Source organism: Nipponia nippon, unplaced genomic scaffold (assembly GCF_047370975.1).
Source record: "Nipponia nippon isolate SJK-2023a ecotype South Korea unplaced genomic scaffold, ASM4737097v1 scaffold_26, whole genome shotgun sequence".
Lineage (NCBI taxonomy): Eukaryota > Metazoa > Chordata > Aves > Pelecaniformes > Threskiornithidae > Nipponia > Nipponia nippon.
In genome coordinates this window covers 5851023-5868182 of record NW_028262343.1, presented here as the reverse complement: position 1 = coordinate 5868182, position 17160 = coordinate 5851023, and the positions used below count along the sequence as shown (strand labels likewise).

The 17160-nt window shown below is 37.5% G+C and overlaps 1 protein-coding gene across 1 annotated transcript in view; it reads right to left on the bottom strand.

Annotated features, from left to right (window-relative positions):
* The window catches only part of LOC104011386 (3',5'-cyclic-AMP phosphodiesterase 4D), a 407679-nt gene extending 391897 nt beyond the window's left edge, over positions 1–15782 (bottom strand). Inside the window, exon 1 of the mRNA XM_087762403.1 lies at positions 15514–15782. Within this exon, the coding sequence (XP_087618529.1) occupies positions 15514–15782 (269 nt within the window). The remainder of the gene's footprint in view (positions 1–15513) is intronic.
* Between the last annotated feature and the right edge of the window lie 1378 nt (positions 15783–17160).

Sequence of the window (17160 nt, the reverse complement as noted above, 5' to 3'; positions counted from 1 at the left end):
TATAACGGGGACCAGAACTGTACACAGTATTCCAGGTGTGGCCTGACAAGCGCTGAGTAGAGTGGGATAATGATTTCTTTATCTCTGCTAGTGATGTCCTTTTTGATGCAACCCAGCATCCTATTGGCCTTCTTGGATGCAGCAGCACACTGTTCACTCATGTTGAGCTTCCTGTCCACCAGGACCCCCGGGTCCCTTTCCACAGAGCTGCTCTCTAGCCAGGTGGATCCCAGTCTGAGCTGCACTCCTGGATTATGTTTTCCCAGGTGCAAGACCTTACACTTGACCTTGTTAAACATCATGAGGTTCTTGTTAGCCCACTCTTCCAGCCTATCCAGATCTTCCTGCAGGGTGGCTCTCCCTTCCAGAGTGTCTACTTTCCCACTCAATTTGGTGTCATCTGCAAACCTCATCAGGCTACACTTGATCCCATCATCCAGATCACTTATGAAGATATTGAATAGCGTTGGGCCCAATATCCATCCTTGGGGGACCCCACTTGTGATGGGTCGCCAGTTTGAAAAAGAGCTATTTACCACCACCCTTTGGGTGCGTCCTGTCAGCCAATTCCTCACCCACCACACAGACCACTTGTCCAGGCCATAACGCATCAGTTTCTCCAGGAGGAGGCTGTGGGGAACCATACTGAAAGCCTTGGAGAAGTCCAGGTAGACAACGTCGACCACTCACCCCATGTCAACCGAGCAGGTCACTTTATCATAGAAGGCCACCAGATTTGTCAGGCATGATCTGCCCTTGGTGAAGCCGTGTTGGCTTTTCCCAATCACGTGCTTCATTTGACTCATGATGGCCCCCAGGAGGATCCGTTCCATAACTTTCCTGGGGATTGAAGTAAGACTGATGGGCCTATAATTACCCGGATCCTCCCTTGAGCCCTTCTTGTCGATAGGGGTAACATTCGCCTTCCTCCAGTCCTCTGGGACATCCCCCGATCTCCACGGCTTCTCGAAGATTATGGAGAGTGGCCCCACAATGACATCAGCCAGCTCTCTCAACACCCTCGGGTGGATGGCGTCAGGGCCCATCGATTTGTAGGGGTCAAGCTCCTGTAATAATTCACATACTAACTCCTCCTTCACTGATGGTGGGTCTACGTTTGGATCATCCTGGATTTTCATTCCCAACGCCTGGGATCCAACAGAGTTGGTAAAGACAGAGGTGAAGAAAGTGTTGAGAACCTCTGCCTTTTCAGCATTGTTGGTGACTGATTCACCTCTATTGTTTAATAGTGGGCCCATGTTTTCCTTCTGTTTCCGCTTGCAATTTACATACCTGAAGAACCCTTTCTTGTGATTTTTGACATCTCTGGCCAGTTCCAATTCAAGCTGAGCTTTCACTTTTCTAACTGCATCTCTGCACACTCTGGCAGTGCCCTTGTAGTTCTCAATGGATAATCTTCCACTTCTCCATCTCTGGTATGCATCTCTTTTTTGGTTTTAAGCAGACCCAGGAGCTCGTGGTTGAGCCAAGGGGGCCTCTTGTTCCGCTTCCTTCCCTTTCTTTTATAGGGGATAAACTGGCTTTGTGCTTCCAAGGGAGCATTCTTGAAGAACTCCCAGCACTCGCTGGCTCCTTTATCCTCCATGGAAGCTTCCCACGGAATCCCTCCCAACTGAGCTCTGAGCGAGCTGAAGTTTGCTCTTCTAAAATCTAGAACCCTTGTCTTGGTGCTAACCTTCAGCGTGCTCAGCCAGATCCCAAACTCCACAATACTGTGATCACTGCAGCCACGGTTGTTACTGACCGAGATATTGCAAAGCAGGTTTTCTTGGTTTGTGAATAGCAGGTCCAGTAACACCTCCTTCCTGGTTGGCACATCTAACATTTGTAAGAGGAAGCAGTCCTCTACGCATTCCAGGAACTTGATGGATGACATGCGAGCTGCTGTACTCTTCTTCCAGCAAATGTTTGGGTAGTTGAAGTCACCCATGAGAACCAGGTTCTGTTGACCAGAAGCTTGCCTTAGTGTCCCAAATATTGCTTCATCGGCTTTATCATCGTGGTTTGGGGGTCGGTAGCAATGCCCACTGTAAGGTCCTGCTTGGAGACGACCCCTCTGATTTTAACCCAGAGGCATTCAATAGAGCACTCACAATCACCGTAGTTGACTTCAATATGTTTGAGGTTTTCCTTAATATAGAGTGCGACTCCTCCACCTCTTCTTCCCTGCCTGTCTTTGCGAAACAGCCTATAACCGTCCATCGTGATTCCTCAGTCATGTGAGTCATCCCACCATGTCTCAGTTACTCCTATGATATCATAACCTTCTGACGGGGCACAGAGCTCCAGTTCCTCCTGCTTGTTTCCCAGACTGTGTGCATTTGTATACATACACTTGAGGTGGTTGCTCTTCTGGTTCACATCTTGGGAGACAGCTAAGGAACATTTGTTGCCGCTCTGGTTGGCCTGACTTACGCCCCAGTTGGATGTGATGGCATGAGCATTTCTGTTTTGGACCCCACCCCCCAAGTCCTTCAGTTTAAAGCCTGCCTCACCAAGTTAGCCCCACCCACTCTTTGGGTGAGCAGAACAGATGCATTTTACAGACAGAAAAAGAGGCAAAGATCTGTTGCCCCTCAGGTTTTGCAGACATTGGAAACTCCATACTGAGCGAAGCAGGGAACACATGCTTTGTATTGAAGACAGAAACACTACTCTCTAAAACTGTGTTTTGGCCTTTTCTCCACCCCAGAGAATGTCTACATCTTGTTGAAAGCAGGTACGATTTTGCATTGCCTGCTCTTTCTGTGAATCAGACACAACTGAGCTTTGAACTGCATGGTCAAGGTTAATGTGGCATATCCCTGTACTGATAAATCTGATGACAAGCAAGATATATGAGTTCAGATGTACTTGTCATACTCAACTACATTAATGTTCCAGATTTTTGCTATAGATCAGTGGGTAGTCTTACAATTACAAGGAAAAAGCCCCTAAAGCTTCTATTGGTTTGGTTTCTGCTACAGTTAAAATGTTCAAAGCAAGGACAGTGTTTTCTTAGATTCCTACAATACCTAGAATGTTGACACTACAAGAAACTATAAATGGATACTTAATATTTAGAAGATGAAAAGTGAACATTCTCTTGATCTGTAAAGAATAATAGCACTTCATACTTAAAAAGCACTGGAAAAATATTAACAAAACCCTTCTGAGATAAATATTAAAATGTTTTGTTTCAAGTATTTACAAAACGGAAACAGCAACTGTTGAACAGTTCCAGCTCATAGCACAAGCTTATATCCAAAAATTTTCACGGACCAAGGTCACTTCATGTTTTTACCTGCCTTTACCTTCTCTATGTATTTTAACAATGATGTTTCATTGTATGCATTCAAATAATTGATGACATTTTATAAGGCTTTTAAACACAATTAAATTTCTTTTATTTATTCTTGATTGGTGATGATCTTTGCACTTTGGACATGCAAGTAGCAGCTTGTAACAAAGCCACAAAACAAAGTGTTTTTTATTGTGCAAGGTATGTCTAGAAGCACCTTTGTAATTAAATGCAGAATGCCGTCTGGAGAATATATGGAGAATGAAAGATAGAGGCTTTCCTTCACAGACTCAGCTGAGATTTTATTTTTATATCCCCCCTTCCCACAAGTGAAATAATCTTCACATCAGAAAAGGAGCTACTCCTGCTTAGCATATCAATGGCATTTGCAGCAGATGCTCCAGGGACTGAAGAGATTGTGAAAACCCTTTTCAATGCTGTTTATACAGAGTCCAGGTTAATTTACAAATTAAAAATTCTTAGTGATTAATCCGATTTCTTAACAATTCATTGGACATTAAGCTTAAATTATTTTTGTTTGACAGTTTGCAAAAGAATTGATCAAAAAAATTTTACTTCCAGTGATACATTCCCAAAGGTTCATAAAGCATATCCTTTAAATTCATCAGCGCTGAGATCAGGTTCTACATTGTAATATACACTCTGAAGGGAGCAGAAATTAAATCATCCTCTGAGAAGCCTTATGATTAAAAAACCCCACAACTGTTACATGAAGAGCAGGGCAATGAGATGGAAGATCATTTGTACTAAGGAGTAAAAGGGAGTTAGAAAAAGTCATCCAAAAACAATCTTGACAAAGATGATTCTGAAGAAAAAATTTATAACCATGAAGAAACATTTTTTTTTTTTTGTGGTATATATTTACTTGATAGGAACACTGACAAATTGTATTCTTGGGAAGCATATTCTTTTAGAGTCTGTCAATTTGCAAGCCAAATTAAGAGATTCCTGCATAGGTCATAGAAAAGGTTAGACCATTGTCCCAACAAAATCTGGTGAACATACTTATTACCAGCATAATAATACTTAATACTTATTACCAGCAAAATCTTTATGTTTTTTCTTACAGAAGAACTTCCATGTAATGCAGTACAGGATATGGAGGTTCTGGAAGAATGATTGATAAGACACTGACTTTCCTAGGTGGAATAATGGGCAGTAGACCACTATTATGAAGAGACAGCAGTGCGTACGAGAGCAGTGTTTCAAGGAGCATTCCATTAAGGTCTGTCAAGATCACATTGAGATCTTTAAAAGGGGAAGGCTTCCAGATTGGGGCAAAAAGTCACAAAACAGATCAAAAGAAGTTTTGATACTGTAAAAGAAGAAAATAGAGAATAATTTGCAGATATGGCCACTGAGTATACTGTGAAGTTGCTAAAAGGAGAGAGGTGCCTTAAAGGAAAAATAGTACATATTTAGAATAGCAGTAACAGCAGAACCTGCTGTTGGGTCATGAGATTTTATATATATATATATATAAATAAAATATATATATAATATTTTAAATATATATTATTTATTGCCACCTATCTGAACAGAATACACGATACTGTGATTTGTATCTCATAGCTCAGTAAAACTCTCCCTCCTGCACAGCCTCTCTAGGTGAGGTGGAACAAGGCATTCCTTGCTCTCAGCAAGTACTTGGGGGGTGGGAGACTCTGAAGTATTTCAAATTAAATATTTAAGGCAGAATAAGTCAGTATTTTCCAATATTTTATTAGAAAATTCCTGACAACCTCTATCCTGAAGTTCATGCCTAAAAATCTTTTTTTTCTGTTGAGATGGTTTTTACAGACTGAAAGATGCAGTCCAATTTTGAACTCAGCATGCTTCAGCGTTTGTGTTACTTTTTAAATTGTTAACAATAATCATATGATAGGATTTAATTTTTCTCATAGCTGATTTATTGATTTATTTATTTTTCCCCCAAATCAACATGTGTTTTAATATTGATGCTCTCAGCAAGCTATTGTTGATGAAAAGCCAAAGGCTTGGTATTGTCACAGCTGCTTGTATACTAGTGTCACCAGATATCACAAATTGTTGTGTGACTACGGTGGCAACAACTCCTTCTCCAATACATATACCTCATATAGTCACCACTGACGAATATATTCAACCCACAAGAGAATCACATGCAAGTTTCCAGACTGCAACTATCACAATAAGTAAGAAATATTTAAGTACGCAATTGTTCTGTACCAGCAATTTTAGCTGGAGTATCTAACTTAGCTCTCTCTCACATACATTGCATTCCTCGGAAACGAGTGATACATACTTGGAGAAACACTGTGTTTTGTAAGTTTCAAATATTTCTTCTGCAGTAAATTATTTTTTACGTGGAGAATAGAGCTCATTGTGAAGTCAGTTCTTAGGCCTTTTAATGAATTTTTTTTGTGATCTTGCTGGATTTCCATATTTAATTATGTGGTCTAATCTATTTCCCATGACAGCATGCATTTACACAAGTCATTATTTTTCTTTTTTATTATGTAATGTGCTACATGCTATGACTGTAATTAACACCTTTGGAGAATTAAATCTCTGTCACGTGAATGCACATAATAATGAATAGGTCCACCAGGTAGATGATATTTTAAAATAACTTAGATTTTATAGCTTATGACTGTGCTTATGAAAGTACAGCAGATTTTAAAGGTTCTTACCTCTGCACAGTAAGACTGGAAATACAATAGCTAGCTTTTCTGATTCATCATTCAGTGAACCTTCCCATCCCCAAAAGAAAACAGCATATGTTATCTGTGATTGTATATGTCTTCTATAATGCAAAATTATATTTATGGTAATGGTCAAACAAATCAATTGTTTATTTGAATATAACTGGAAAATTGTTATAATATTAAAATGCACATCAGAAATGCCTACTTTTCCTTTAACTTATTTAATATGGAAACATATATTGTTCAGATCAAGCTGGAAAAAAAAATCACACAATTTATAAAATCTATTCTAGATAAAACTTATTTGCTGCCTTATTCTATTTTTTGGGAAAACTGAATATATATAGAAATATTCTTAAAACACCTTGTGGAGATTCCTTCTCTAGCAAGTTCCTACTACTTGTTCTAGAGATTATTTGTCAGGGTCAGCAGATGCAGATTTACCATAGAAGCCATACACTCACATACACCCATACACCCATACACCATACACTCACACAAAACCACATTTTACACTTTCAAACAATTAACTCATCCACAATTACTTACCACAATGCTATCAAGAGATAATCCCAAAGACAAATTTATACCTTAAAGAATGCTATGGAAGTTCCTGAATATTCCAGCAAAAGTCAGTCTGGCCCATAATGGTAGTGTGTTTAATTGTACATCATGCATTCTCACACGTTATTACACCTTAAACTATTCCAAGCTTACTTGAACAATCTATTGTCTATAAAAATCTGTGACTATTAGTCTACAATAATCAACTTCACTGTCAGGAGCATACCTGTGGAGCACCTGTCACAATGAGATTCTAATTGATTAGTTCTGTTATAGTAAGAATATTTAATAAGCACCGATAAATTTGGTACACTGAAGAACATAGAAGAGATATGATCACTGTCTAAGAAAAGTACAATCTAAGAGGAAAACAGGTTACAATTAAAGCATATGACACATATATAATACACAACCACAAGTGTGTCTTTATATAACAATAAATGAAATGGAGTATGTCCTTCTCATCTTGCATTTCTCCCCATGCATGGACAAAATTTTACTTTTTTTCTATATTAATTCTGTACGTGTTCTTTTTTAAAGAACTGAATGCAGAGGCTTAGTAAAGGTAAGCTGTTGAAAATAATGGATAGAAGATGCTGAACATTTATTAAGAGGGGAATATACAACTACCAGAAAAGACATTCTGTGCTAACATGAAGTGTTAGCCATGTAGTGTCATGCCATCTCTGATGAAGGAGAAAGACTGCTTGCTGAACTTTGCAGGTTTAGAAAATGTAAAGTCAACCCACTATAAATTTATTAATAGTATAAGCAGTAGAGGTTTTACAAGACTATTTCCTAAAATTTTTCTGTGAGGGGAGATGTCAATATTACCAACATTATCTAGTGACCAAGATCAAACATTATCCGGGCATGAGTGAAAGGACAGGTCTGGTGGTGCATCCCACCACAACTGAGTGACCACGCTCTACTGCAGACACAGTCTAAGCACCAGTAACTTGCCCCAGGTAGAGACCAGTTCTAACACTGGCCATTTTCCCCAGATGAGGACAGAAATAAGCCTTCCACTAGCAAACGATTCACTGCACTTTTGCATAAATCAGACGTCTGTCAGTACTCTGCCCTTTGACAGAGTAAAACTTGCTGGTTCCAGCCAATGGTTGCTCCTCATGGGACTGGTAGCTTGACAGACTGAGATGCTGAGACCCCTCTCCCACTCTTCTTTCTCACTTAAATGTTAACTTATCTATTGTTAGAATGAACTCTTGCAAGTTTTAAGGTCAGTGTTCTGTGGAAAAACCATACTTGGTACTAGATGAAACTGAAGTATAAAAAAAACCCCAAAAAGTTCATGAGATACAGAAGAAATGTCACAAGAGAAAAAAAATGGAGTAATACCTACAAATCCCAAAGAAGCTGAAGCTCTTCAAGAATGTATGATAGGAAAAGCCAGCTAGTTGCTAGACTGTCCTAAAGAAATTGTAAGAATATGCATTCCCATAAGAAATATATCTATTAAGAGATATGAATTGCTATGAGAAATCAAAAAGAAAAGAAACTTCTGAAGCTTTTATAACACATTTGAAACTTTGAGGTTATGTACATGCAACTGTAGAATACCTGTGAAATCCTTAATTTAAGGCCAAGGTACAGCGGAGTCTTGAGATTCAAAACTGAGGAAAAGGCTACCATGAGATACCAATTTCAGCTTGAATAAAACATTGAAAATGTGTCAAACTGCAGAACAGACAGACAGGATTGCAAGGGCTGGGGCAAGAACAAATAACCTGTTTTACCAAACCACAAAGAAAATAGTAATATACATATGCAAAATGAAAGTGAAGATAGCAAGTTTGCAAAATGCAATCAGAGTGATCCAACAAGAAGCAACGTGGAAGACCGCTTGAGTCTAATAGGCTTCCCAAGATGTTACACTGTAAGCTAATAAAAATGTTCTACAAAAACTACTGGAACTTTTTGCAAATTCTTTAAAAACCTTAAGGAAGTCAGAGAATTTATAGAAGGGTACAATAGTTAAAACCTTTGCAGTCACACATAACTTGCAATACAATATAGTAAGACATAATAAAAAATTGTGGATGCAAAAGCACTCTTGCAAAGCAGTTCTTTGCTTTTGAGGTAACTACTAAACAAAAGTAGAATTATAGGAACTCGGTTCCATTTCTCCTAAATTATTCAGAATTTCTCCTAAATAATGTCCAACACAGAACACACCATTAAAGACAATAGATCAGACAATACCATGACTTCGGCAAATCACTTCAGCTATTAAAACTTATGAAGAAGTACCAGATCTACAAGACAGAAAGGCTCAATGAAAATGGTTGAGATGCATCTCTCCTTTCCTTCCAAAAGAAAATGTAACAGGTACTGCTATAAAAGAAAAATCTTGTACTAGCAAATCTAGCCAGACAAATGTATTGTTCTTTCTCCTTCATATTGTTCTTCCTTACTCATTTATTTGTTCCTGTACAATAAAGACTTATAATTTAGCCTTTGATTGTTCGTGGATCTTTCTGAAGTGGTTTTGGGTTTCCTTTCTGATACCAGGAGCTCTGCTCTAACATGACTCCCATTTGGGACAATGTGTCTTTGCCTCTTCCTTCTATATGGGGAGATTAATTTTGTCCCTATCTGTCTCTCCTCAAGTTTGAGCTGTGGAGAAACAGTATTATTTCTCTCTGGTAAATTCAAGCATTGGAACAGTCTGCCCAGGGAAGTGGCCGAGTCCCCATCCCTGGAGGTATTTAAAAGACGTGTAGACATGGCGCTTAGGGACACGGTTTAGTGGTGGACTTGGCAGTGCTAGGTTAACGGTTGGACTTGATGATCTTAAAGGTCTTTTCCAACCTAAATGATTCTGTGATTCTATGATTCTAAATTAACTTGTCAGTAGTTAACACCATTGTGCAGCATCCTCAGCTTATTGCAAGCCACTCTGTAGATACTAGACAGCATCGTGTTCCCCTAGCTCATTCCTTGCCTCTGCCCCATTAAATCATGCATATGTGTGCCCGGATCCCATCAAATACACATGCTGTTTTTGCAATCCTGTTTCCTATTTGCATACAAACATACACACAAGCATGCCCCTCTTTACCTAACAGAATTTCAAGAAAAGACTGGATATGTGGATTGGGTTATCTTACATATTTGTAGTATGTCTCTGTGACAATATTACAAATTAAATTATTTCCTGGGAATAATTTATGCATCTATTATGAATATCTTCACATTATATGCAGAGAGGATCCCATACTATTCCAGAAAAGGAGTAAGGTAACCCAATCTAAAAAGTCTGAAAACCAATGGAAGAGTCCTCTGTAATATGTTGGTTGTTACCTTGACTAAAACCTTATATAATATTTGGTCAGCTGATTTAGAAAGTGTGAGAAAAAACAAGGAATTAGTAGAAGACACTCAAACAAACTGGATTTGAGGCACCCCCCCCCCCAATACTGCTTTGTTTTCTTAATTCAACAGAAACAAATAAGGTCACATATGCAAATGTGCAACTCATCTTCATCTTATTCAAATAATCTTCTCTTCTTAAACTCTAAATTTTATTTTAATAGTTCCAAAAGGATGTTATTGTTAATTAAATTTTGTTGCATCTGTAATCTGATTAAACACTGCTTTTAATTTCATGAGTACATGCATCTAATTAAATCAGGAAAATATGCTGCAATCTGGCTTCTCTTTGAAATATTCTTCCATAACACACAAAGTTTTTTCCACTGAAGTTTGATCTACTCTGCACAACTCTCTAGAACCTTTCAGCTGTTAGTATAGAGTATACATTGTTTATGAACCTTATCCTTTCCTAATGTTCTTAGCATAGTTATCATCCTACTCTGCTTTGATGGATCTTCCTTTTGAAATGCTTTTCATGCACCAAATTGTAATTACTTTAGTTCCCTGAGAAGCAGAGTAGTGAAGGAAAGGAAAACATAGACACGCATTAAAAGTCTTTTTGAAGAAAACATATCTTGAAAATTGGAAGAAGATGTAGTGAGAAAAAGTATATACTTTCAGTTTGGTATAGCTTCAGTATAGTTTAGTATGGTTTCAGCATAAATACACTGAATCAGGTAGTATAGAACCACATAAAGTTAGGTAGATTGCAGAAGAGCAACATATTTATAACTAATACTTGAGGTTTTGTTGTTTTTCGGAATTAGTGCTAAAAGTGCATGAAAAGATATTGTGCAATAAAAATAAACAAAGACCTGAGTTTATCAGTACCCTTATGTCAGTTACATTCCTGAAACTTAAAATGGCACACCTTACCCATATTTATCTAAACTCTAAGGCATCTATCATTTTCATATCCAAGTGCCAAAGTCAATGTAAAACTATTTACTTTGGGTGGGAACAAAGGCTGGCTGAATTCACATGAAAGTACTCTATATAACTGAGCACATACTTGTATTCTTACAGTCAGTAATCATATTAAATGGTTAGGTTTGGGGATGCATGTTAAAAATAAAAAAAGTCTAACGAGCAAAAACATAAAACCCCTGAACATCAAAAAGTACTAAATGAACCCCAGAAGAGCTGGAGAGGGGACAGATATCAAAGGGGAAGACTAACAATGGACCCATGAATAACAAACTCAATTTATATAATGAAAAAAAATGTCATATATCATTACTTGCTGTATCTGAATATGCACACACACACAAATAAATCAGAAAGGCAGCAAATATTCTGTCCAAAGTTATATACAGCGGAGAAAAACTGTTTGAACATTTTGCGTTCACTGAGAAACATTAAGGCAACAAATAATAAAGGCCAAAAAAATCAAGCACATACATGCCATGACTTCATACTTCCAATTAAATAAATACAATTTAGTTGCTATGTTGCACTGACCTTACTATCCATGCTTCTTGCTTCTCCTTCCTTTCTTACAGGAAGGAATTTTTCATGGAAAATAAAGGAAAGCTGACTTTCCATGAGTTACTAAAGCTGTATAATTTAAAGTATCTAAACATCCTTCCACAGACCTTTAGACATGCATCACACACACTGGCTGTTCACACAGCTGGGGAACCGACAAGTCTCCTTCCCTGTAATTGAAGGCCCTCTCTTCTCACAAATCCCAGCATGTATGATCCCACACTAATGATCTCTCCTGCCAAACTGCACTGGGGATAGGCGGCTTAGAAAAGGCATACGAAAAGCCAACCAAGACAATCCAGAAAATGAATTTGTCAAGCACATACCAGAGGAGTTAATTTATTTTGTCTGTGTCTGGTTGTAATATGTGCTGCCGCATCATTATATTGACCATATCTTAAAGCATTATGATTACTTTTACAGTAAGACATATAATGCAGATTTCTGAAGAACGTGAATTGGTTTTGGCTAGAGTATATTTGAATTCCTGGCCATGAAGCTTTGAAACACTTGTTTCTTTTCAGTTATGGTTGTTTCCTATAGACTGTAGACTGACATAGTCTATAGACTGACAGCGATCCAGACTAAAAGTTCAAAATTACTTAAGTAGTTTTAATTTCCCAGTTATAGGCAAGACTAGCTGTAACACTCTCTGAAACAAAAATGAAGATCCCATGCAACTCTATTACTTAAAACCTCATTCAATGCTGTATTTTTTCCTCTCTAAAATTAGTAATCTGGAAGTTTATCTTTCAACTGTTAGAATTAATTCAGAGTTACAGCTGGGGGAAGGATGAAGGAGAGAAGGACTCAAAATGTCTGAGGCTAATGGTTAGTGATGAACTCTGAGTTGAAAGAACTATTAGCAAATATTCCATTATACTCTTGTAAGCAAAATCGAGTTATATAATCACCTTTCTGAACATAGGCATGGAAATCTCCTATTAAAAACAAATTAAAAAAATAACCAATTTTTTAAGTTGTGCCTTCCTAAACACAACTGATACAGAGAGAACAGATTTAAGTAAATGGCTCCATCAGTTTCTTAAGTACTCCTAGTAAATGACCCAGTTTGTGTACAATTTTCATGACAATTTTTATGCAAGACATGGTTTTCAGAAGACACAACAGTTCAACTTTTCTGGAAAGAAGAACCATAGAGTTTCTTACAGAGGTGTTAAAGGCTTACATACCACATCACCTTTTTTAATCAGAAGTAGTTATATGCCTTTTACATAATATACCATTGCCCCACTGTGTAAATGAACATGTATGTGAACATTGCATCCTATGATTGGATACCTCATCACATAAAAAAATGAAAGCATTTTGACAATTTATGCAGTCCCTACAAGACCAAATATTCCTGCTATATGACTAAAAATGTTAACACAATTATTCATGTGAAAGGATAATAGTCACATGATAAAGCAAATGCATTTTGGTGTCAACGGTTCTACATCCTAAATCATTACGGGGGAGAGCTATGGGCCTTATGAAAGAAAGGGGGAAGAACTGTGTCACCAGAACAATTCATCAGCCTACCACCTACTTCTTGACTGTATCTGAATGCCATTTTGGAGCCTGGAAATCAAGGAGTTGTTAGGTGCAATCTAAATGAGGTTTTCTAGTACACTGAATTTGCAGTGGCTGTATTTGGCAGCACTGCAAGACACAGCAATATCTTTAGCGTTATACATTTAGTTCTTATGCTACATATATACATAAAATTATAATCATAAGAAAAACATAAGAAAATACTAAAATTCTAAAAACTGGTGGTAATTTGCAAAGTCAGAAAGGACTGAAATATTACATGAATGGCTTTCTAATTATTGTTGGATTGAATAAGATCATGTTATTAAAATTTTTAATGCCTGTGTGAACAATGGACTAAAGAAAGATGTATACACAAAGAATTCAACTACTGTTCTTAAAGTACAAAACAGATTAAATTAGAAATATAAGAAAATTAGAGCACTTACAGAAAAGGCCATAACTATTGTGGAACAAACTATATGCACTCAAACCAGAATGGATCCTCCATAATACAACATTTTGGAGCAAGCTTACAACTATTCCATTTTCAAAAGCTCATTTTTTTCTATGAACTGCCTAAAATAGATTATATGGATATGGAATTAAAACCACTATACTGCCTATATAGCCAAAGCATCTAGAAACTACATGTCTATCACACAGCATCTCAGTTTTCTAAATAGATAACCAAGTGAAGACATATCAGTAGCTACGGACTAGAAGGGATTTGGCAACAAATAAATTTTGGAAGCACATAGTATCGCTTCTGCTTCCGTTCATATGCCTGCAAGTCTGATCACATATAATATTACTCAAGATTAGTGTTTTTTCTCCTCCTACTTCACTTCTGAAATACTATTCTTCTTTGCAGGTTCTCAGGTTATTTATTCTAACTCTCTGCTTGGCTCTTTACTTGCTGAAAAAAACCTGCTGCTAAGATAAGCCAGTCTTACAAATCATTTAGAAATAACTATGAATTGTTCAACAACAGTATTTTATAGGCCCAGTATTTCACAGGACCAGTATTTCACATATTTGGGAAAAAACCCAAGCACAAGTGTAAGGTCTTGCACCTGGGAAAACATAATCCAGGAGTGCAGCTCAGACTGGGATCCACCTGGCTAGAGAGCAGCTCTGTGGAAAGGGACCCGGGGGTCCTGGTGGACAGGAAGCTCAACATGAGTGAACAGTGTGCTGCTGCATCCAAGAAGGCCAATAGGATGCTGGGCTGCATCAAAAAGGGCATCACCAGCAGAGATAAAGAAGTCATTATCCCACTCTACTCGGCGCTTGTCAGGCCACACCTGGAATACTGTGTACAGTTCTGGTCCCCGTTATACAAAAAAGATGTGGACAGGCTGGAGGGGGTCCAGGGAAGGGGCCACCAAGATGATCAAGGGTCTGGGAAGCCTGCCATATGAGGATAGGCTGAGAGAGCTGGGCTTGTTCAGCCTTGAGAAAAGGAGGCTTAGAGGTGATCTCATCACCATGTACCAGTACTTAAAGGGGAGCTACAAAGAAGATGGAGACTCCCTTTTTACAAGGAGTCACATGGTGAGGACAAGGGCTAATGGGTACAAGTTACTCTTAGGGAGATTCCAATTGGACACTTACTTTCTTTGAACATATTTCATTGCCCTCCTTTCTTTATATTACATTTTTATTTGAAAAATAATGGGGAAAAAAATCTCACAAAGAAAACCAGAACACATCAAGATCTCAGGACCATCAAAGCAAACAGGAAGGTATTACTGAGTTATGATAATCTCATATGTAACATTTGAAAAAGAATAAATTAAGTAATGAAATTATGCTGCTGTTTTACAGAAGATGGATGCAACAAAACAAATGTCTTTTATAGATTTGATCACAAACACACGACTAAGAAATGATCAAGTTACAAAAAAAAGTAGTACTAGAGAATCAATTAACAAGGGGTTCCCTTGCCATCTTTCCTCTGTTTATTCTAGCAATTGCTTTAATAAAAATCACTATTTCATATACAATATCTATTCCCACCATTCTTCTCTATGATGCCCTTCTTAATTTGAGCGCTGTTAACAGATAAACAAATTTGTGCTTTTCTGCTTAGGGGCAAGAGGGGTCATAAATTGGCAATAAATAAATAAATAAATAAGATATATTTAAAAGACATTTTAAAAAAAATTCTGCCTACTCACTCTGGCCTGAAAAGGACAGAATGAGATAAGTACTTTTCTTTCCTAAGACTCCAATTTTTATTTCTGGAGGAGGGGAAGAAAGGGATTATTACCTAAGAAATCAGAGGAAATAAAGTAGCTTTTGTGCAAGCAAATATATGTTTTCTTACTTTATATAAATTAGTATTTAAACTTCAGGTCTGAAATTAACTTGAGTCACAAATTAGTACTGCCTCTTTCAACCAGACAGATTCATGCTGAGATCAAACCAACAAATATAGGCATTGACACCAAGGAGAGAAATGCTCTGTGAAGAAAAGTGAATCTGACATTTCATGACAACCTGCTCAGTGCTTACCAGGTATGTGCCACAGTGCAACGCTGCTGTTTTGGTATGTTGCTATTCAGAAGCATCCTGTATAAAAGTCTTGGAGAGTTTCGAGAAGAAATAATTGGAGACAGCCGGGGAGAAACAGATGAAGATTTCCTAGATGTCCTGGACTTTTCATGTTGCAACAGGCTTTGCCTCAGGGTCTTCACAAGATCTTCATTTAACCATGGATTTTGACAATGTATATTATCCACTTCAGGAACAGTCAAAGTGTCTGGACTTGTCTGCTGAGCCATGTTTCCCAAGGAAGTTTGTTATTAAGGTCTAATACAATCAAATATTGGCTTGACTGCTTAAAATATTTCCTTTCTTAATCAGTCCCAAAGAACTGTGCAGAGCTCCAACTCCAGTTTGGCCTATTCTGTTTTCAACATAGTGTCACCTGCCCTCAGAGTCTCTATAGATAACAATCTACAAAGGAAAAGCAAGCTAACTCCTCCACAGAAATCTATTAAACATTACCACTCCTCTCACAGCCCTGCTGCCAAAGATCACTTATTAGCTATCATAGCAAGTGAGCATGGGAAGAAGAAACTGCTTTAGCACAGCCTTTGTCAGAGCTATAAAACTGCCTGTTAAACTTTTGGAACTAACATGCTACAGCTGCTTGAGTGATTTCTGGTTACATACATAAAAAGCACTAGAGGAGGGCTTAAACATCAGATACGTGCTCATTTTGTTTGGTTATTCTTTCCGTTTGCTTATTCCTGAACCTTCAGGAAGGCTGAAAGGAAGGGGGACTGCTGAATAACCTCTTCTGTTTTTTCCAGGATCTACAGTATTTATCTTTGTAGTCCCCATTTACAAATGAAGATTACAAACTTTTACCTCTTAAGCTAACTAGCAAATACTACAATTAAATAATGTAAAAGGGTTTAGGTTCTGCCTTCTCCACCCCCCACCCCCAAGTCAGTTTATCACAACCAGTTTTCAAATGATTTAGGAAAGGCTAATACTTGCTACATTTTACAGAAATACAAATGAAACAATAGGTTAAGATCTGCACGCAAACTGAAATCAGACTATGACAGCTACTGGTATCTGTTTAATGAGATGTTCTTAATTCAGTATATCGTCATATCATGACCACTACTTGAACTAGGGAAGTGCCTTTTTTCTGTTCACAGCTGGTGGGGAAACAAACTATCTAAAGATATTAAAAGAGAACCTCTAAAATATAAAAAGGCAAAAGTACTTGCATTTGATCAATACATACTGCTATTAAAATTAATTTTTAGAATATCTTTTTCATGGCATTATGCAAACAAGATATTGGTGGAGTTTTCTGAGCCAACAAAACCTTTTTTAATCAATCTTGAGATTTATTTTTTTATTTTTTTAATTAAAATAACTCACTTCAGCTATTCTGAAAGACAAAATTTTTATAAACATGTTCAGTTTTGTTCATAACTGATAGCGGACAAAGACCTGTAATAACTGGTGAAAGGCTAATATTTGCTTAAGCTTGGTACATTAACTTTTGACAGTAACAACAATCTTTTCAGTTATAACCATACTTCCTGTTCATCCTACAGGAACAAACCATCACCATTTTCTGAGAGATTTCTTTTTAATGTCAGAACATCGGTTACGTATCATTTTTGTTGGTGCAAT